The 22,611-nt window shown below is 50.9% G+C and overlaps 2 protein-coding genes across 5 annotated transcripts in view; one reads left to right on the plus strand and one right to left on the minus strand.

Moving 5' to 3' along the window:
• LOC106748469 (paired box protein Pax-6-like) overlaps positions 1–22,611 on the plus strand; it is a 101,960-nt gene that overhangs the window by 69,294 nt on the left and 10,055 nt on the right. The gene's annotated exons all lie outside the window — the stretch shown is intronic.
• LOC106748470 lies at positions 12,924–14,828 on the minus strand. Its single transcript, XM_014627003.1, has 3 exons — positions 14,800–14,828; positions 14,272–14,637; positions 12,924–13,482 (listed from the first exon to the last, which is right to left on the minus strand). Exons 1-3 carry the CDS (start codon positions 14,806–14,808, stop codon positions 13,024–13,026), a joined length of 834 nt encoding a protein of 277 aa, XP_014482489.1. The 5' UTR covers positions 14,809–14,828; the 3' UTR covers positions 12,924–13,023.

Raw genomic sequence — 22,611 nt, forward strand, 5'->3', positions numbered from 1 at the left:
TTTTCGCGAGAAAAGTTTCACGTCGTCCTTAAGAATCCTCCTGTAAAACAGTAACTCTAGATGTTCTTTCTTATCACCTTCGGCGAGACAGTCATCTTTTCCCCGAACTGATTGATTGTGTTAACATCACAACCGAAAGCGATCCTTCCTCTAAGCGTTATCAACATTACGCAACTCCGTGTAGAAAGTAATACGTGTTTTCGCGGATGCGAAATCCTCGCGCGCGCACGGAATATTATTTCGTATTACCACTCCCGCGGTGGAAGAGGAATGAGAGGGAGGGGGGCACACAATCAAATATGGTAACTGTTGCGAGCGCTCAACCGCATGCGGGCCCCGGGGGCCGGATTATCGGTGTGTTGCTGCGGGGGTGGCACCGTTTATAGGATAACCCGTGTCAGGAGGGTTGTTTCACCCCCGTCCTTGCCGCCACCCTTTCCTCTCGCCGTCATCTCGCGCGCTCTCTCTCTCTCTTTCTCTTCCTCTCTACCTCTCGCCCTGCCGTCTCTTTCTCCTTGAGCTCTATTTCGCCCGCGTATCCTCCCTAAGTATCTCGACTGTTGTCGATGTATCGGTCGAAACGGAAGACCCAACGACGCCCCCGGCCAATCACGCAGCGGCAGCCACCCCCGACCTTTCCCTCGGGAAAGCAAAGCGAAAGCAGATTACGGCGCAATCATCGCGCGAGCTGCAGGCGTCGGTTGTTCCTGCTTCACTTCCTCCCCTCCACCCGCGACGAGGGGGTGAGATTTTTCGATCTGGCCCTCCGTATCGCGCATCTTAAATCTGAAAACCTCAACACCTTCTTCGAGAATTCCGCTGGGAATTTCGCGCGACGCGAAATATTCGATCTCTTCGTGCGTTATAACAATATTTATTCCGTCAATTATCTGTAATAAACACCGTTTTTAAGATGAAGAGACACGTGGGCGTTATATTTTAAATTCTTGATGTATAATTATTTCCGTTCGCGACGGAGAACTTAGCTTTTTGCATTCGTAGCATCGGGAATCGAACTCGGGGATGTCTTGTCGTCGGTTCTAGTGCTCACTCGCGTAGCCGAGACCGGCAACGTTTTAATTAATTAATTGGCCGCAACGCGTGTTAAAACCTATTCTTCGTCGCCGCTTCGTCGTGCCTCGGCATTCTCTTACGTACACGCGCTCCTCAAAGGGAGTTATTTATGTAAGTCTTCAGCATCCTACGGTTCTCCGGATAATGTCGATACCTTTGTGTCAGGGGTGGACGGGGAGGGTAGTACGTCGCGTTTATCACACTTTCTTCGCGCTTTCTATAAAGAGTTCGCGATAAAGAACGCCGCCGGCGAGGGTACGGAGATGTACCTTTCCTTTTCTTATATTTCCTACACTTTTGTCACCGATCGCAAAAAGCGCCGCTTCCCTCCTCGCTTTCAACTCTGCGCCGACGCGTTGCGGAAAATAGAGCGGTACAACAAATTTCCCTTGAAACAGTTGTAACACCATGTTACGGGGAGGAAAAAGCGTGTTCGTCGCGAAGTCCAGAATAACGTTGTCTTTGGAAAAAAGATTCGCAACGATGAACATAAAGTTTCGGATTTCTGCACGCGGGAATCCGAGCTCGATCGGATGAAGTTTGCCTCGTCGGCTCGGTGCAAATTCATCTGATTTCTCAAAAGAACGCGACCAAAAGTACCTCCGTCGAGACGTCTTTACCAACGAGTGTTCAGCGTTCATTTTCATAATGTATCAGCCCGCTCTTTACGACATCGTCCCCGATATGACAGACCAACCGGTTGAATGATGGTATCGGCGCGCTGTTATAATCCCCATCGTCGTCGTCGCGTTGGAACGTCTCCCGAAACGCAGTCGGTTAGCTTGGGTATCGTCGCGCACAGCATAGTCCTCGTGTTGCCGACGACGTCGCTGGGGTGTCTGGTGGAAACTGATCCACAATGCGTCCCGGGGTTGCATTGTACCGTGTTGCGCGCGCGAGACGAGACGACGTAGAGGCATGCAGAAGAATTTCACTAGAGGGTAGCGGGAGGACGAAACCATGGCAGATAAGGGGTGGCAAAGGGTGAGGAAGGAAGAGAAGAAGAAGAGAGACATGAGACCATCGGAACAAAGACAGACGAGGGAGGTGGGACGGGAGCACGGAAAGAGTCTCCGTCGTGATTGACGCGAAAGGGGCTCGGGTCGTCGTTGCAGCATTGTTTTTTCACCTCCAGACCTCGGAGACGGGCGTGGAGGAAACGCGGGATCTCGCGAATGCTCTCCTTCGTGATCTCCATATAACGCTGATCAACGCGCGTCGGTGTGTGCACGTGTGCGCGCGATTATGTGAGCGCATTATCGGTGATGCGCTTCGATGAAGATGATGAGGAAGAGACGGCAGTGATTTTACCCCCCGGTCTCCTCGCGCGATCGATTTGCAACTCGCACGCTTGATCCTTTCGGTAACGATTCGTGAATGATTTTGACGTTGAACGTGGATACACTCGCCGCATGTCTCGTATCGGTGACTGATGTTATTATCGATCAGCCTCTAACTAGAATTTAATTAATCTTCAGCTACTTCCGATCTCTTTCTCTCTCTGATTCCGATAATTCACCTAATTTTCTTTTTCCGATCCCAGTATAATCTAATAACCCTAACTTCAATTTTCGTTGTTTCCCCAAATTAAACCCGCGGATAGAATTTCGGTGAATCCGATGAATTCGGCGGCGATCGCGCTGAATTAACAACGCACTTTCATCAGGGACGCCCTTCTAGAGTCGCGAGCTCGTGGGTCGCCACGGTGTCTCCCTTGCGAGTTTCCTCGTCTGCTCGTCGAAGGCCCGCGTATATTCCCGCGTGTAAGACCCGCCGTGGTGCATTCGCCGATCTGCAGTCGCGATACAGAGATAAAACAATATAATGGCTGCCTGCTGCGACCGAGGGTGCACCGAGGGCGTATTATTGTCGACCTCTTTATCTCGCGAACCCAATCTCTCGTTCTCCGTCCGTCATCCCTTTCGGTCTCCTCCGCGTTTCTTTCTTGATCTCTCCACCGGTGGGTAGGTGGGTTGATAGGTAGGTAGGTAGATAGGTAGCTGGATAGATAGGTAGGTACACACCGCCGCAACGCGATGCCGGATTTATCACCGAGCGGCACAATGCTCCTCTGGCTCCGTTCCGGCGTTGTCGTCGTCGTCACCGTTGTTACTACCGTTTTTCTCCGCCGCCAGTCGGAAGAGCCGCGCGCCAATGCGCCACTCCTCGTCATTCTCTGCGTTAGCGCGAGGCGCGTAAGCTCTCTTGAAAATTGCACGTATTAATAATCCCCCTCTCGACCCTTTGACGCGCGCATTTCGGAAATCGAACGCACCGAAGCGAGAGAGAACAATTGTTATTCTCTAAACAAACAAATCGCTATTAACGCAACGCACGTGTACAAAGGGATCGAACTTTGCCATTATTATTATACCGGTGGTCCGGATAAATCAGGGAGGAAAAAATCAAAAAGGATCTGTGTGGCAAATTACACTATTCACGGCTGAGCAAGTAGTCCGTGCCAATTGAAGCCGCGGTATTCGCGGCTACGCGTCCCATCGGGGAAACCCCCCCCCTCCCCCGAGAGAAATGTTGCCTGATTAACGAAGCAACGCCTCGACAGCCTCCGTGTACACCGGTGTACATTTCGTCCCTCCTCAGGAGGGGTTTCCTCCTTCATTTCTCGCGGTAGCCGGCACATCGTCGATGGGGTTCGCCGGCCCCGATCGGAAATCCCGAGGCGCCGCTGCATTTTTACGATCGCGTTTGAAATTCGATAGATTTCACCGTGTCCAGGCGTGTCCGCCCTCCCCCGCGACGTATCGGCCGTCGTAGACGCGCCTTTTCGTTCTATTTCAGGATTCGCGCTGCTCGATACGAACCATCCCCCCTTCGCACTCCGTGCGCGCCAGAGCATTACGTGGGTGACGTATAAACAGGAATATTTACGAGGCTATCCCTCTCTTTCTCTCTCTCTCTCTCTTCCTCTTCCTCCGATGTGTATGTACGTGTTGGCTCGGTGCAACGATGCAACGACGGTGTACCGCGAGAGAAAGAGAGAGAGAGAGAGAGAGGGCACGCGAGAGAGAAACTCTATGCATTGGATTCGCAGGTCAGTGGGTTGTCGCGTCGCGTTTCATCGCGTCGCGCCGCACCACGTCGCGCGTCACTCGAGCCCGGGTGTCACCGCGGCTCGATTTATCGCGTCCGTCAATCTACGGAGGCTGACCTCTCGTCGAGTCTCGGGTTACCTACCTACCTACCTATCTCTACCTACCTATCTATCTATCTGTACCCGCGGCAGTCCGACAGGCGCGTCACAACGCGCGCATGCAACCCGCGCCCTGTCCCCTTTGTCTTCCGCTTTGCTTCCGCGCAAGAGAGAGAGTCGCGCGAGAGACGCACGCTCGATAGAAACCGAGATGGCCAGTCGTTTTGCATTATACCACAGCTGGAAGCTCGCGGCTTCCATTCTCGACTCGTAAGAGTCGAAGCTATTCCGCACCCCGGCAATTTTGTCGAGGTAGGGAGAAATTCCGTTTCGCTTCGCGGAGCGCCGGGTATATAATTAGCGTAACCGCCGTTTTTTGCCGGTGCTTCGCGCGTAATCACCGCAACTTCCTCGAGACGCGGAACGTGAAATAAAAAGAAAAAAAGAAGGGGAAGAAAAAAAAGAAGAAGAAATAGTAAAGAGAGAAATAGGAAACACCGAAAGTCCGAGGAGCGAGAGAGATTCTTTTCGATCCAATTTAATTAATCAAGCTCGCCGATCGGCGGGGTGGTTTTTGTGCGCGTACGCGCGCGACCTTAATTTACGCGAATCTTTATTTATACGGTATTGTACGGTGGGATATACGCGGTATAAGCTGCCAGGAATGAATTTGCTTAAACGACGGAATGAACCATAAATTAACGCGGCGTGACGTTTAGATTCCGCTGACTAAAGGTGTGTCGATTAATAATGTACAGCGCCGCTCTATCCGCCTCTATCTCTCTCGTCCCTCTCTCCGTCGCCTCCCCCCCCCCCTTCCGCCGCGCCGGTTGCGCAAATTCCTGTTGAGATTTGCGTATGGAAAACAATACGCCGATCCTCCCTCCGCCATCGCATCCGAGATAGTATTCGGAGGTAATCCCCGGGATCGAATCGTCATAATCCCCTTTGTGCCCGATATTTCACTGTGCAAAATCGCCGGCGCGATATCGACTCCACCGCACTCGCGATACGGGAAATTTCGCTTGTCGGATCAAATTCGCGCGAAATTTTGCGGCGAAACGAAACGTTTTAGGAAAAAAACACACACACTCACAAAATAATAAACTGTCGCATGAGCGTTTTTTCCCTCTCTCCCGCCTTCCGTGGCGGGATTAACTTTCCGAATATACCGCGGATTTGTATCCGGCTTTTACGGGAAATGTGCGAATTTGTCGGTGCGATTCTACCGACGGAATAAAGTTGCTGGTCGAACCGTTCACAGGGTGTACGATGATACAAATTTAACAGAACAGAAGGCTTTCTTTTCTCGCGGAAAGTCGACCGAAAGCAGCTCTGCATTAATTTTTTTCTTAATTACCTATCCTCAGAAATATAATTATCGGTGCTTATGAAGATTTTGTTAACAGAAGATCGTTCGATTTGACTGTCACCAACCGACGATACCACTTTAATCGCCATTTGACGTCTATTACTGAACACCCTGTATCGTGCACTGACCGCACGTACCAAGGGGAGAAATAGAGAAAGCTGGGAAATGGTAGCGCGAGAGTGTGGGGGTGTGGGAGGGTGTCTTCCCCCTTCGGTTTTGTAATTCCTGCGTGTGCAGAGCGCAAATCATTCCGCTCGGACCGTTCGCGGTCTCGCCATTACGGACTTTCGACCGCACGCGGAAACCGCGATCGAGGAGAAATTCTTTCGATCGTGCCAGTTCGCAAAACATGTAACGGAATCTGGAGATGAAATTCCTTCGAGCGCGCGGATGCGAGCGTTGCGACGGCCAGCGTCGCGCCCCTTCGCAAATTCGACGCTTCCGCATCGATAAAAGCTCCGACTGCTTCGAATTCTACGCTAAAATCGGCGCAACGGTGATCCGCTCTCTCTCTCTCTTTCTCTCTCTCTCTCTCGTCGTTACTACGACAGTTTAGTAATAGATGAAACGCGCGATGAAATGCGAAAATAAGTTAAATAATAGCACAAGAAAGATAATATGAACGCGCAATGGAAAAAGTAACATTATTAATAATTTTATTGAAAGATACTTTACAGAGATATTTTATATAGATACATATATATTTTTTTTTAATACACTTAGTAGTGACATTAGGGGATACACAAATAAGATAAAAATACCAATGCCTGGACGCGTACCTAACTCTGGACATACACATATTCTTGTTGTTTTGACCTTTAAATACGAATATTCAAACTTTGAACAGGAATTTATATATATATATATATATTAAATATATACAACTATTTTATGTTTAAAAATTGAACATTCGTATTTAAAGACCAAAACAACAAGAATTTCTACAGTTAGATGCGTATCCAGGCACTTTTACCTTAATCTGGCTTTTCGTTTAGAAGCAAAGTGAAACGTAGACATTCCTCGATATCCGCGTTTCATCGATACGCCGTTTATCCCGGGCTTGGTTCCTCATCTTCATTCCTCGTACATCGTCGTCGCGCTCCGTCGTTTACCGATGTATTCCTTAACGGAAAGCTAACGGAGGGTTAACGGGGTAAGTTCCCTCTCGTTTCCTCTCTCTCTCTCTCTCTCTTCCTTTCCCTCCCGTTCTTCTTTAACTCCGCTCAACCTTGCAAGTATCCGTCAACTTGCCGTCGTCTATCGGAGAGGGGTAAACGCGTGAGAAGGTGACAAAGCGGAATAAGGAACGGGCCGATAGCGCCGATCTATCGATTTTAACCCCAAGGTGTCACGCTTACGTCGAGGCGACGCAACTTTTTTTTTTTATAGATTTCCAATGAGTCGTAAGAGACTGAATAAAGAGACGCTAATTGCGGCCGCCTTTTTCTCTCCCCTTCGTGTCGCCTTCACTCGGTAGGCCTCGGTATCCGGCGCTTCGTCGAGAAGGTGGGAGGGGGAAGGAGGTGAGATGCCTGAGAGGGTGACAAAGTGTCTCAGCAGCCGCGAAGAGAGGGCGGTCAGGGGGCAGCAAGGCGGAGATCTCTTTCCTCGCTCGCTACTTCCTTCGACCCCTCGACGAGACACACGGGTAGGGTTGACTGATCTGCCTCGTAATGCCAATCGATATACACACTACACATACAAAGAGAAAGAGAGGGAAATAGAAAGAAAGAGCCACCCCCCGGTGTGTTCTTTTAGGCAACGTTCACACGAGCGAGTACCTACTCGCCCCACCCGCGGATGCGTCTGCGAGATGAGGGTAGCAGGCGGAAAGGGTGAACTCACATACGTGACGAGTATATGAATAATGCCGAAAACGTGCTTCCTCCACGCGGCCTGTAACCCACAGGAAGAACTCACGGCGGAATGTTGTCGTTAATTCTCGCGGGATGATACGTTATATCGAACTTTCGTTATCCAGACTTTCTACAAGCTCGTTATATCGGTCTCTCTGCAAGAGTTTAGTTGTTTGAAAGTAAAACACATATGAGTTTTACATTTAATTCTAACGCCGTATACACATACATATATGTAAGAATATAAGTATATAATAGTTACAGGTAGAATTCTCTCGCGAGAACTATCATGAATAACACGAGCATGATACTTCCGGTTCTCGCGCGTTATTTCTTTTTCTCACGTTCTACAGAGATTGTGTAAAGCAGGCTTAGAAAAGAACTAGGAGATATCCGCGAAAGGGAGATGCGTTTGATATAAAGGACACCGAGGTCTAAATTCCACGTTTCCGCGGAGTTAGATGGGCGGGGGGGGCACGTTTGAGCCAAACCGTCGCACCCCCGCTTCCAGACACCCCGTATAAGAATCCGACTCCACAGTAAACGGTGCGTCCGGAATTCGTTGCAAGTTCCTCGGTCGAGTCGAGAGGCTCGTTCGCAGTTTCACCGCGTCTCTCGCGACGTCGAAATTTGATACGAAGATGCATTCGGCTTACCCGAGCGCCGTCGAAAATAAACGATAGCGTGAGAGGTACACCGTGTTCGCGGAAATGTTGAAATTACGATCGATGCGGCTGCTCGGAAAAATGTCGCATTTATATATACGTTGCGATAATGAGAAATGTTAAAGCGACGTCGTGCGAGTGAAATATTTTATATGTATATACAACAACAATAGTAATATTTTGTTTAAACACGTGGAAGCACTTGACCCGTTTTGCTGAAAATGCGCGAGGGTGAATCTGTGATTAGAGAAATATCCACGGTGTCAGACTGAGATGGAGGAAAAAAAAGGGGGAAAATATGCTGACATATGGTCATACGTAGTCGACGGGCGATGAATTACGTAAGATCGCCGTGGCTCGCCGATCAATCACCCACAGTGTTGCATAATGTTTCAGCATTGCGAAGTCACGCTTATCGCGCGCTTACCCGTCGATTGAATTATGGCGCTCGCACGCGCAGAATTTCATATGACTCCATTTCGCGATCGACCCAATATTAGCCGCTCGACCGGACGCAGCTCTATACAAGTCGTGTTTCTCGTTTCTTGCGTCGAGAGCAATAAAGAAAACGCGAAGAAAACGTCCCGTGCAGTAATCTGATATCTGAAATCCGCGTGCTTTATCACGCGTGGCGTAGTTTATTCGCGTAGTTTCGCGCGTGCGGAAGCGATAATTACTTGAACATCGTTTCACGACGAAGAATCGGTAATGCGAACGTATTAATTTTACGACAGTCTAGTACCGCCATTCGTTCCAACCGGAACAGCTGACATTTGCCGAGTCCGCTCTGCATGAAATACCGACCGGCTCGGCACAATATCCGCGGACATCCCTTCCCGTCTCGAATTCCTATTAATTCGGCGATATTAATCAAAGAGCGACTTCTCTTCGTCAGAGCGCGCCTCATTGTTTTCGGCTACCCTCCCGATCCAATATCGACACGTCCTGTGACGCAATGCGCGCTCGCTCGTCATCGCACACACACACACGAGCTCGCGATACGCGTGCACACATACATATTCTCCGCGTGATATACTCGGCGAAAAGAGTGCGGAGGGATACGCCGACGCACACAAGAAGGAAGGATCACAAAGGCCGGGCGTCGTCGTTGCGACCGAGCGAAAGCAGGTGCCGACTTCGAAAGAGCTCCGAAAAGAGTTCAACGTGCTTGCCGACGGGGGATCTCGCCAATCATCGTCGATGGTGCACGCATGCCCGACGTATGGCCGCGTATTTTCCGTTCTCTTTCCCCTGTTTCTCTATTTTTTTTTATTGTTGTTTCCGCGACCCTCCGCGCAGCGTGGGGTCGTGCAAGGAATCTGCACCTCTGTGTGTCCTCAAACGAGCGAGGAACAAATTAACGAACGTAAAATCTTCGGAAACGAATATCGCTTGATCCCCGCCGTAGTTCGCAGTGCGAACTTCGCACAACGAATATGAGACGATTAAAGTGAAATTTTCAAGAATCGTTCTTCCTTCCTCTCAAAGAATGATCCATTACGGATTCATTGATTTCTAGGCTGATTCTTTTGTATCTCATCGTAATAATCTCACCGAGAATGAAGATTCACGCTTATCCGAGCTGATCGTTGCGAAACGTTCACGAGTCCTGAGAACCAACGAAGGACCATCGGCTTGGCCACGTTCCCACCGGCACCGCGGGGGCATCCCGCTATTTTCTTAATCTGGCAGCGTACACAGACCGAAGAACAAACGAGCGGCCCGCCGGTGTGCGTCCACGCTCACACGCGGATCCGAGAAAAAGCCAACCCCGTAGATGGCATTCGATCGTGACCTCGACGTGTGCTCGCACCACCACCACCGCAGGGCCAGATGTCACCCCTGTGTGACTTCCACAGCGTCTTTTCTTACCTACTTGCCCTAACCTACCCTTCCTCCTCCTCCGTCGCGGTTTCTCCTTCTTTGTTCTCGTTCCTTCCAATTCATTTTTATTGACTTCCCTCTCCCCCGTCTTTTCCGTCGCGGCTCTCTCAGGTGATCCGAAATTATTATCGTCTCTCACGGCCGATCCGACCGCCGCGTTCCCGCGGCCTTTGTTCTTTTCTCGCGGATCTCACCACGGCGAACGACTTCTTTTCACTCCGCCGCGTCGCGAATGGATCGACGTGCCTGCTGAACCAATATTATGAAAATATCCGGCAAAAATTATTTATTTTACCTGCCCGTCATTAAAATAGCTTTACTCTTTCACGCTGTTCAAGAATACGCGTTATTTCAGCGTTTCAACCTCATTAATCGAAGAAATCACTGTTTCGAGGAAATCAACAGCATTTCACGCGAAGTCAAAGGGAGGGATGAAATTTGCGAAACAGACACGCGCAGTGTATTACGTTCCTGCGGGATTATGAAAGTTAATCCTCTCACCACCATCGATGTGCTGCCCTCGTGTGTTGCTAACGCGGATGAAATTATACGGGAGAGATCGCGAAATATTATCGCCAGTTGCTACGAGGCTTATGAAAAACCCATTTGCGCGACGATGTAATTGAGTTCGGCGAAAAAATTATGGAGGCAGATTTTCCATTTCGATACCGCGCGCGCGCAGGGATTATCCGGGATTTTCCCGGGTACGCGCGCACATCCCGGAAAAGATTGGACATTCCGCGGATCGAACGTAGCGAGAACACATTACGTTTAACGGCGCAGATGTAAGAGCGCGGTAGAAACATTTCATATTTATTCTTTGTCGTTTCGCGTGTCTAAGATGCAAAGTTTCCTTTTTCCTCTCTTTAACGTTCACCGAAGAATCTCGTCCTCTTCGGGGGTTATCAGCCGACGCTTCTGGGACACTCCGTAAATCGAAGCCGACCGTCTCGATAACGAAGGGTTAAGAGCGCGGCGAGGGTGATTCGTAGCGGGCCGAAGTCGCCGTGGAAAAACGGGGCTCCGAGATAGCGCCCCTCCGGGTAAGAAGGACAGAGAGAGAGAAAGAGTAGGTGCGAGAACGGCGGTTACAGGAAAGGGGGGGAAAAAGGAACGGCGGTAACTTTCCGAAAAATTAATATCCCGTGGAAAGGAGTAGGGTGCACCGGCTGCTTGGTGACGCTTCCGCGCGCGGAGGAGCGAGAAAACGACGGATGGCGACGTCGATGCTGATGATAGTGGTGGTGACGGTAGCGCGAACCGAATGGAAAGCCGGCGAAACTTTGTTTTCCGAGGCGATTCTCTCTCTCTCTCTCTCTCGTTTCTAGCGGAAAGAGAAGGAGGGAGAACGGGGGGAGGAAAGCAGGGGATGGCGGTCGAAGAGACCAGACTTGGTACTCGCGAGCTAACTTCCTGAAGAAGAGAGAGTCGTCTACGTGCTCGGCTCGTGGCCACGCGATCGGTCCAGATCGGTTCGCCGCCATTGCGCTACTCGAACGATCGGCTCGACCGGACGGTGGAATTTAATTGGGCCTGTGACCGCTTGACCAGATTAATTAGTCGGCCGATTGCGCTCGTCGACGATCTCTCTCTCTTTCTCCTCCCCTGCCCCTCCCTCTCTCGGCCTCAAGAGGATGTGTTCGTGCTTCTTCGGGCTATTTACTTCCGGGCCGGCGGAGGGTATCCCTTTGTTCTCCGTCGGACTTAGGCACGGCTAAATTCTTAAGAGAGGTTTGTTGCCGATGGACCTTAATTAAAAGTTACCGCTAAGCTGGCTCGCGTAATTATGCTTGATATGGAATACTTTAGAAGTAGAACGGCCGGGACGCTGCTCGGGATTTCTTTTTGTCTTGTACCGGATGTTAAATCTCACGCAGTTTAATTTCGCATATCTTGGCATTTTCATCGTACATTTAATATGCTTCGGATTAAACGAGTAATAAAAAGAACGAGTGTCTCGACCTTTAGGAAGGGCGTTCTTTTCTGTAAAATGAACAAGTTCCATTTGCGTTTTTTTTTTATTCTCGGGTGTGTGTACCTTCATGTTAAAGAACGTGCAAATTAAACGCGGGAAGACAAGCTTTTAATCCAAAACTCAGCGTGAGTTAAATCTCGCGATTTTTCCACGAACGGCGCGGTACGTATCGTAGTCACAGGGCGGAATCTGTACGAATTGCGCAAGATCGCAAAATTGAGTCTCCCGTTCGCAAGCAGCCATGATCTTTGAGGAACGAATGTTTCACCAGGATTCTCCGTATTTCTTCGAAGTGCGCTACAGGCCACCGGCAAAGAACATCCAGGACGCGCACCGGTTGTCGCGCGGATAAGGCGAGAGAAGAATAGGAAGGCGCGGTGTAACGGAGTGCCGGGGTAAGAGGAGGAAGTGTTTGAACGTGGGTTGGAACGTGGTCGTAGAATTTTGGGAGAATTCTGACGGGGGATTGGCTCTGTCGGAGTGAACTTATGAAACGCCCAACCCCGTCGGTTGCGCGGAGCGAGATATTAAATTTCTGGAATTTTGCGGTTAGGCACGTCTACATGCCGACGGGTCTCTCTCTCCCCCCCTCCCCCTCCCTCCGATCATCCACGTTCACGATCGCGTACCGAAGAAATCCAGTTTCGCCTCAAGACGGTAGAAAGATGCAGAGTATGAAACAACTCCCGTACGGATGCGTAGATGTTTCTACTTCAAATTATTAATTATCGAACCGTCGATCTAACCTATGATACCTCTGCGATTCCCTTGAGAATCTGTCAGTATTACGGAAGGTCTCAAATTTCTGAAAGAAAAAGCTACAATGAGCAATCGAAAGACGACGTGGATCGGCGGTGGACGGCGGCGCAATAGCCAAAGTAGGTAAAGCAAGAACACGGGCGGACAGGTTCGTTAACATCGACTTTATTGTCGCCGTCAGCTCAGCTTAACCGTGAATCCGCACTTATCAACAAGTTACGCAACATGCACAATGCAACATATATTTATGAGGCGCGAGTGAAATCGTGTCGAATGTTCCGGCCGATTTACTGGAAGGTGAGGAGGAATCTAGAGTCGCCGGCTGGTACTTGATAGTTCGTCGTGTAGGTGGTGTAGGTAGCGCTGAGAGGGTTGGCCAACGGTACCACGCTCGAGGGGTTGTCGTATTGGTACTGCACCTGCGCTGCCACCGGCTCGATCTCGAGTTTCTGCGGCTTGTTGTTGGTCCGCTCCGCAGGTGCGACAGACGCTTGCAAGCCGGCCGGTACTATCTGCAGCTTCTGCAGTGGCGCGTACGCGTAGATCGGTCCGCGAAGGGGTTCCACGTTCTCGGCACGGATCTTGGCGAAGTACTTCATAGCCTCGACGTCCTGACGACTGGCGTATCGGACGCGCTGAAGACGGCCGTCGGGAAGGGCCACGTAGTACTCCCCGATCTGCTGCGGTTGCTGCTTTTCATCCTGGTCTTCGTCCTCGAATTCGTTCGCCGCGTTCGCGGCCTCGGACTGTAACAGACGCAATGTTCGTTAAGATCGATGTCGCGGGGCAAAATTTGAAATTCCGCAAAAGAACGTAGAGCACTGCTAAGTTTTGCGAGTTTTCTAACGCGCGAACCGCCTCACGCGGCGATATACATATGTAAAAGGAGGCATTCCACGGGCAAACCTCTCTCTCAACGGCGGCGGAGTTCTCTGTTTTCTTCTCCTTTTTTTTTTTTCGCTCCGATACCGCGCCAAACAGAAGACGCGGTGGAAGCTCGCGGACGACCTCGAGCGCTCACGGATCACGGTTGAATGCGTTGTGTCACGCCGGCTTCGAATTTGGTACGGACGCGCGCACGTGCTCGACGCCGCGATCGAAAGTAAACGACGCCTCGAATACTAATGTCGTTAGGACAAGCCGGCGGCAGACGAGGAGGAGAGCGTCCGGAGACGGGAAGAGAGAGAAGCCTCCGTCCGCGTGTGGGATTTAAATTCCGCAACGCGGCCTCCGCGCCCATCGGCTCACATACCAACTCGCGGTGCTCCAGTGCGCGCGTTCTCTCCTCGAAACGAGATGATGAATCTACGTTTGCGTAACACGTCACGTAAAGCCGGGGAACGCGCGTTCAACATTCGAGACTTGGAACTCCTCCATCGGAGGCGCGCGATTTTCGCCGTTTCTCTTCCTCCGAGAATCGCTCTCTCTCCCGCCGAAATGACGGTTGATTGCTCTGATACTCGTACGATTGTCAGCGTTCATTGTCGAAAATTTGTTTTCCAAAGTTAAATACCCGGAATTGATATTTTGCTCACCTCCGGTGAAGAGATGCCTTGAACGGTGGATACCTCTTCGTCGTCATTGTTAGGGTTCTCGGTCGTCGTGGACTCGCTTGGCACTCCATATTCTCTCTGAGGACCGGGTGGAACTCCGTATTGCTGCTGAGGCGCAGTCGGTGCACCGTATTGCTGCTGAGACTGCTGAGCGCCGGCGAATTGTCTTTCCGGCAAATTAAAAGCTGGCCCCGCCGGTTTCCAGCCCGACGCGGAGTAAGGAGCGTTATCGGCCGTCTCCTCTTGCTGACGAGCGAAGTAATATTGTCTCTGCTGCTGGTACTGCGGACTGAACCTCGGCGGCTCGGCGAGAACCACGGCCGCCAAAAGGGCGATGCTGACGAGTACCTGTTTTCGGGAAGAAACCGAGCGAATTAATCGTCTGATTAATCTCGATTAAAGTCAGATCTATGTTATCGCGAAAAATCGAACGATTTTCGTCTTTCTTTCTCTTTTCCCGAGCCGCGAAAGCTGCTTGTACGATCGCACAAAAGACAAAATAGTGAATACCTTCATCATTGTAGGATTGGTTAGCCGGTTGTGTTGTACGAGCTGACTGATTTCCGATGTCCACCGTCGCCGGATTATATACACAGTGTCTCGTATGCGTTCTGCATGTCTAAGGAGGATCCGCGAGCGGGGTAGCGGCGCGCGTCCGACGCGGTCAGCGGGTGACATTGGCCTCCTAAAAGACTGATGAATCCCCAATCATTGTTGGCTCATCATCATCCGGTCGCATATTCACCTTCGTCTTTGTCGGCTGAACGGGCGCCTTTTCAACAAAAGCGACACTCTTCTATACTCCACGCGACGGTCCCCGTCGCCGGTTCCTTCGTCTTTCTCGAACTCCGCCTTTCGCGCTTTTTCGCTCATTGTGTCTGTGTTTGCCGTTCATTCCGGCGGCACGCAAAGCGACGAAAGGAGTTTGCGCTTCTGTCCTATCGACGATTTAATTCAAAGAGACGAACGCGCGCATTCGCTACACTCGAGAAACCGGCCGCTTTTACCGTGTCATGGCGAAACGCGCCAAGCACTTTGGACGGTATTACCATGTTCATTAAGATCCCTACCTCTTACATAATTCCGATTAAATTATACGAAAGCGAGATTCGAGTCGAATTTCTCAAGTGAAGAAAAAAAAAACTAGATTCCATCGAAGACAAATGATAAGGGCGAAGAGTGAAATTTCGTACTGCTACTAACCCCGATCATCTTTATGTACGTTCATTATAATTTACGACAGAAAGTGCCGCGCATTTATCAGATACGCTTGTGGCCGAGCACACCTCGGCTGGTGTGTAGAAGCGCTCCTGCTTTTCGGCAACACGTCCGTCTAAGAAAAACATCCTCGACACGTACACCATCCATCATCGGTGCCTCATCGCCCGTGACCATCGGGACTCATCGGGTAGTTGTCATATTTCACGGGTCGGAGCAAGGCCGTGCGGTGCGCGACGATTACGTCGATGTAATTTTAACTCCAGCCGTGCCTCGTCAACGAGCGACGCGCGTTCGTGCGTGGCATGCGTGTCGTCGCGTGTCGCTCATTCCACGCACGGATTTCATCGCCGGCGTCTAGAGTCGCGTGACGATGATTCGCGCGCCTTAATCGAATTCATCGGTGTGCCCGATCTGACCAGCATCCGAGAAAACGGAATCCTCACCCCTCCTCCCCCTTTTCGTACGCATCGACCCAATACGATGCACCAGGGTCGTTCGATCGATCGTGACGATATAGCTTGGAATTTATAATGACCGATATTTTCGGCTTGACTCGTTTCACCTCACTTCGTCTCATTGAGCACCGAGAGGTGTTGGACCGTGTATGTATGGGCGATATCACTCAGGGAAATGTTTTGCTGGTCTAGTTAAAATTCTAGACGCCACAGCTAAGATACGTTCGCTAGTCATTTATCCATCTTAGCTGATTTCTCGTATCATTTTCGCTGTGACTACAAGACCATTTTTTTCAGCGAACTCTCTCCGGTCGGTGTCAGCGATGCAACTCGGATCCACCGTGTTTCGAAGATTTATTTACCTTGCGTTACTCTATCATACCGATCTACTCTATTAAAAAGTTATCCACGAACTTAGATATATTCTCACATGGTACCAAATACAATGTTATCCCTCGCAGTTGTAAATCCCGACTCTTTAGCGACGGCCGGCCTTTCAGCGCGGAAGACGCCGAAACCGCGGAAACGCGCCGCTCTTTCTCCCTTACTCTCGGACACGACGGGCGAAATAACGCGACGGTGCTGCAGACGGGGTTGACGAGGGGGTCGCGAGCAGGGGGTACAACGGGGGCCGATCAGTGGTAGTCGCGCCGGGCCGAGAGAGCGGCAAAGGAGAGGGACGGCATGACGGCGGTGGAGGGGTGGCCCGGGCAAAGCAAATTATTCACACTCAAACGACTCCATTTCAATATCGGGCCGAAGCCCAGGGACAAAAGAAGGGCGAGATGCCTGTCTCCCTCCTGCTTTCGCTTTGCGCCGCGCTGCTGCCGCTCGCCGCTGCTCTGATGCCTCTGTCTGCAGCCTGCAGGCTTAACTCTCCTCTCTTGCTCTGCGCCCTCTCCCCTATATATCGTGACCCTTTTCTCTCTCAATCTCACTCTCTTTTACTCGCTCTCTTTCTCTCTCTCTATCTATCTCTCCGTTTCTTTCTTCCTCCTCTGCTTCTGTAGAACAATCTCTTCCATCCTTCTCACTCTCATCGTTTCGGCTGTGTTACCCTTACCTTCCGTCCTTATTCTTCCGTTCTATCATCTAACCCTCGCGTCGAGAAACTCCGAGAAATATCGTGGAATCGCCTCGATTTTCCGCGCGGCACTCTCGATCAGCAGGCTGCTTCGATCTTTTCGGGTTGCTACAGTCTTCGCGTATCTGGTTCTCGCGTTTGTTAGAAATGATACGCCTTGCTTCAATGGTTATATGTGCACAGGTATCTTTTGTGAAATTCTTCGGATCTTGACGCAGCACGTTTTGTGAGAAACGTTTCCGACGTGTGTCCCGCCAGCTCGTGAAAGATTGTTTCCCTTATATAATAAGACAGCGCACGCCTCAGTGCGAAACAAACTCGTCGAATGCCGAAGAATTTACCGTCGGACGGATCGCCGGCATGTAAATTCGTGTTCTTAAGAAGGACCGAAACAGAGAGACGGAAAGTCGAGACTTCGGTGGCCAAAAGCGAGTGGAGAGGAGTGGTAAAACAGAATAGAGCAGGGTAGCAGATATTTATTTTTGAGAGAGAAAGAGAGAGAGAGAGAGAGTCGATGGAGGGCACACCAGGTTTGAGTCTCGTAATTGAATATATTTAAGCGCGGGAGGGACGTTTGTGCGGATTCTCGGCTTACAAGAACCCCCATGCCGTGGTAACGTCTGCGAGTAAACTGGATTAATCGTCTATGAAGGGAGACGACCGTAACCCCGCCGCATTCGTTTGCAATCAGATCCCTCCGGAGAACTCGAAACAACGTAGTGCGAGCGGCCTTGTTTCCACTGCAATTTTATATCGATCACCGTCGAGTAAACAGGGGAAGTTCGTTGTTGCACGCCGCGAGCGTGCCGGGAGGCATTCCGGCGCTTCAAAACCGGAGCCGGAGAACGTCGCGACGATACGTTCGTATCGTCGTCAATTTCCCGGTCGGATTTACGAACGACGAAAGCACCGGTCGCTCCGTAAAACGCGCAGCGAGATTTCTCCGCGAATCCCTCGTAAAAGACGATTTCGTAATCGAGCGCGCGGCTCGTGTTACCTCGCGTTCGCGTCGACTCACAATGACCGAAGCGTCTTTTTTAATCCATGACACACGTCATTCTCGCGGAGAAATGAACCGGCACCCATCTGCACGCGCGTCCTGGATTTGGATAATTACGCGTTTCGACGGCGCATCCGTGAGTTAACGTGGCCAGCTGTTTTCTCTCTTCCCGCCACGACGGATTTAGCGTTAAAGCCTGACATCACTTCGCGCCGATAACGTGTCATTTCTCGATGCATTTTCCAAATTAAATAATGATAATAATTAATTCGTGAAACGACTGCGGGCATTGAGCGTCTCCGAATGATGTCTCGCTCGCGGGATTTCTTGAAATTCTCCGATCCGCGTCATCGTCGGAGCAGAACCGACGCTCGTCGCTCGGGATTTAGCTCGGGCGCGTCGTACCCTTGGGGACAGACGTGGCAACGGGGGTGTGCGTGGCGGCGCGCAAACTGTTTGGCTACCAGTTGCGCGCTCCCAGAAGGCTCGTTTTGCAAGTCGTAAACGAATTAAGGCCTTCCACCGCGCGCGCCGCATTCAGCCACCGGGGAGGAGTTACGAAACCGCTTTTGATTTACATTCCGGTCACTCGCCGCGTATATGCGCGCGTGCGAACGCACCGACTATCGAGATCGCTCGTGGTCACGTCGATTAGCGAGAGGGAGACTCGGCATCGACTATCCTCGTTAACGGCGGAATAGATCAATGCGAAACAACAGCCCCGAGAACAAAGTTGAGTTTATTAAAGTGATCGCGCTTGTTTATGCATAATATAGACAATGCTAATCCTCGACTACCGTCGACTCGGCGTTTCGTAGCCGCCAATAGTTTCGTCAGTTTCCGCTATATGACCGTGATTAATTACAATGTGAAAAATTCACGAAGGTAAGGGAAAAAACTTACAGCAACTCTCATCAGACATTTGTACATGTCCGTTGATCTTGTATTGCAAAATTGCTCTCCGTCTGAAAACTGTGCGGCGAGAGAATTGATTAACGCGGGCAGTCGATACTGCCGGTGACGAGAGGACATCCTCGACATCGTCGAACGGGAAACGCGCGAAGTCAATGTTTGCCGGTTTAACCAACTGTGCACAGGCGCCGCGGAGTTTGCCCGGCGCATTAGCGCGCCTCGAAGTTCAACCCTTCGCTCGTTTAATCACTCTCTATCGCGGTACTTCCGTCCTTACGTCGTCGACAAAAGAAGAAGCGAGCTTCGGCGCGGAAGCTTTTCACGTAGAACACACATTTCCCGGTCGCAATCGGAGGGAGCGCGTCATCTCTTACTCCTTTTTCCATCTACATTTTACACAGCTGAACTAGGAATATCCCTCAGACTCAGAGCTTGAAGGAGTCTGTTTAAAAATTACTCCTACGGGATTGATCAAATAATAATAATAAAATAATAAGAAAATAGAATCTTCTCAACGAGAATAAATTTTCGAATGAGGAAGAAAATAGCAAAATTTCTCCATCCTTTCGACCTCCAGCGCTGGTTTCCCTCTAATTGGTGAGCTCGTCGTGTCCGAACTATCGCAAAGCAGCGCGCGAACTAGGAGAAACTATCAGCCGCGTTGTTCCGAGATTCGCGGGTAAAAGCCTCGTGGAAATCGGGAAGAGAGGAACTGCGCCGCGTCGCGTAAACGGAGTTTAACCGCATCTCGCGTAGCGGCAGGAAGAGGAGGAGGAGGAAGAAGGGAAACGACGGGCGCGAGGTCGGAAAGGAGGAGGAGGAGAAGAAGAAGAAGCAGGAGTTGGGGGAGGGGAATGGAAGTCTCGAGGCGAAACTTGCAAAAGTACATCGCGGCTCAAGAGGCCGGAAGTAATCGCGCGAGTTCCGTGCCGCGAGATCCGCGTTATCGTCGAGCGATTTCACGGCGTTTAGTAGCTGGTGACCGTTGTTCCGCGTGGCGCGTCGAATTAAGAAAAAGCGAATTAACGTGCCCGCCGGTCTCGACTGCCGTAACGACCCCGAAAGATACATCCACCCCGTCGGCAACAGGAATCGAAATGTGCGTTCCTCGTGTCATCGCAATAACTCACCTGCGGCCTTTCAAGCTTTTCCTTCGATCGATTCGGCATCCGCTTCTCCTTAACGGGGAAACAGACGGAATTTTCACCGAGAGTTCCAAATCGCGGATTCGGGAAGCCTCGATCGCGACTGCGCGTAAATTAATCAGATTTTCCGGCGGATATAATATAAAAGAAGTTTCCGAAGAGGCGCAGTTCGGCGCAGATCGTGGAGGCGTTTGATAAAGAGGATTTGAGTCCGCGTGGGATTTAAGGAACGCAACTGAGAAAAGATGACTCGGGAGGGAGAGACATGGTGGTAGATGCTGACTTGGGAGAGGAGACGTTACAAATGAATCGCGTAATAACCCCCATAGTCGCTCTCCTTTTCTTCCTCGACACCGCGCCGCGTCCCCCTTCCTCCCTCCGTTCTCTGTAGGAGCTGCTTATGTATTCCGGCGTACGGTTGGTTGCACAGCCGCTAATGGAGTTTCCAATATTTTCCTTTCTGCGTTGCCTCCGCTCCCCTTTGCCCGCTTTTACGCGCTTTCCCTTCCAGTCTCTCTTTCTCTCTACCGGCGTCTGTCCGCTCGCTTGATCGATTCTCGAACTCTCCTTCCCGCTTCCCTCGCATCTCCCTTGACGTTTATCCGACATCGCCCGCGTTAGCCCGCGAGGTCCACCCCCTACGTTCTTCAACCCTTTGATGCGCTCTGGGCGTCGAGATCAGTACGCGAGTGCTCCGTGTAATACTCTCATTGCGCGCGCGTGTCCCAGAATGTCGGCTCGCCTCGTGTCACTGTAAATATGTCATCAGATCGCGCGCGTTGAACGAAGATATAAAAATATGTAAATAATTCATTCAGACTTTACTTACTCTTTTCTAATTAAAAGTGTCACGGCAGCACACAACACCGTAGAGAATCGTTCTAATATCCGAAGTTCGGACAAGTATCATCCATCTCACACGGTAACATCGCATCCGGCATCGTTGAGGAGATTATCGTCGAAAAACAGCGTCGGACGACCGGGCGAGAGAGGGTTAAATACGGCGTCGGACACGCGCGCGCAACAACCCCCTTCGCGTTCACGTATCACTGGCTAACCCGATGCCTATATCGCCGCGCGTACCAGCAGTTTCGCTCGCGTACAGTCAGCCGGTCCATATTCCAGCGCTTAGCCTTTAATCCAGCTCGGGGTCGACACCTAGTTTCTTTCCGGCCATTTAACACGGCTGGAAAGCCGGTTCTGCCCGGAACTCGTCCGCCGTTGTTGTTCCTCTTCGCGCGCGAAGAGCGCGTCATCGACGAGCGGCCGTATCAACGGCTCTCTTCCGCGACGATTCCGCAGCGGTCGACGCGAAATTACTCGACGTAGTTGACCGTAGTTCGGCACCCGCGCTCTTCGTTGCTTCCGTCGAGCGACTGGTCTCTTCCAAAGAAGAAATGAAAGGGTAGAATTTAATGTTGACGTTACACAGTGATGTAAAGAAATCCTGTGTATATCGTGAAGAATATCCTCGTTTCTCGGAGCAAATATCGAGATCGCGCCTCGACGTCTCGAATCCCCGTCCCGCTTCATATTCCCTCGCCTCCTCCTCTTGAGCGGATAACGCGATGTAATTTCGTTGTCATGCAACATTTAGCGTCTCCCGGCGGGGAGCGAATCACTGTGCACGCGAGGCCCTAATCCACGAGATACATTTTCGGCGAGTTCGCGTTCGAAAGTTCGGCGCGGCGCATATTCGACGTTAAGGGAACCGGGGGGAATCCAATAAATTTGTACGTGGGATTAGGCATTAGGCCGGGCCGGATTATACCTCTTATTCCTCTCCGCTCTCGACGATACGATAGCAATCTCGCGGGATACCCACCCTTGCGCCCCTCGCGGTGTTGCCTCCTCCCGTCGTCTCTGCATCGTCATCTGGAAACGCCGGGGATCCCTCGCTAATCCCCGCGATCCTTTTCAGCCTCTCTACATCGATAGAAGTCGAAGTCGTTTCTCGACTTGGCCCGCCGGCTAATCAATCCCGTTTACGTTAAACTCGATGACTGAAGTAGTACCGGCTGTAATCAAGGTGAGACGAGGCGATCGGAATTTTTCAATGGACGAAACGACGCAGTGATTTCCCCAGGGAAAATCAATTACTTCTCGCTAAATTGATCATTTCCCTCGAGCGACATGACGTTTCTCCCTTTCTCACAATAATTCTTTACTTATTTCTTCCGAGGTGAGGCGTCGACAAAAATATGTCCAATTGCCTTCACAAGGTGTATACGTGAGCTCCAAAGCCAATGAGGGCCGATAATGTCGATGAACGCGGAAATAATCCTCGCATCTCACGTGTTCCTGGCAGCGTGCTATTGCCTGAGCCGAGTTTGTCTCTTCCCGCCTCCCTCGCGCCATTTTTACGACATCTGGATGGCCGTTGCTAACGCATCACGGTCGGCCATTGTCGCCGACTGGCTTTTCTAGTTGGGTTAAAAACGATAATCGCGATGCCGAGGGGTGCGAGGTGTCACACCGAAACGAGGTGGAACCCCCCCCCCCCCC

The sequence above is a fragment of the Dinoponera quadriceps genome, unplaced genomic scaffold (genome assembly GCF_001313825.1).
Source record: "Dinoponera quadriceps isolate SergipeBrazil2010 unplaced genomic scaffold, ASM131382v1 scaffold2183, whole genome shotgun sequence".
NCBI lineage: Eukaryota > Metazoa > Arthropoda > Insecta > Hymenoptera > Formicidae > Dinoponera > Dinoponera quadriceps.

Bases quoted from the DNA above. Each gene is read 5' to 3' on its own strand.
- LOC106748470 (XM_014627003.1), bottom strand. The intron at 13,483-14,271 runs GTGAGCAAAATA...CGTCTGTTACAG, and splicing joins AAGGCATCTCTTCACCGGAG to TCCGAGGCCGCGAACGCGGC.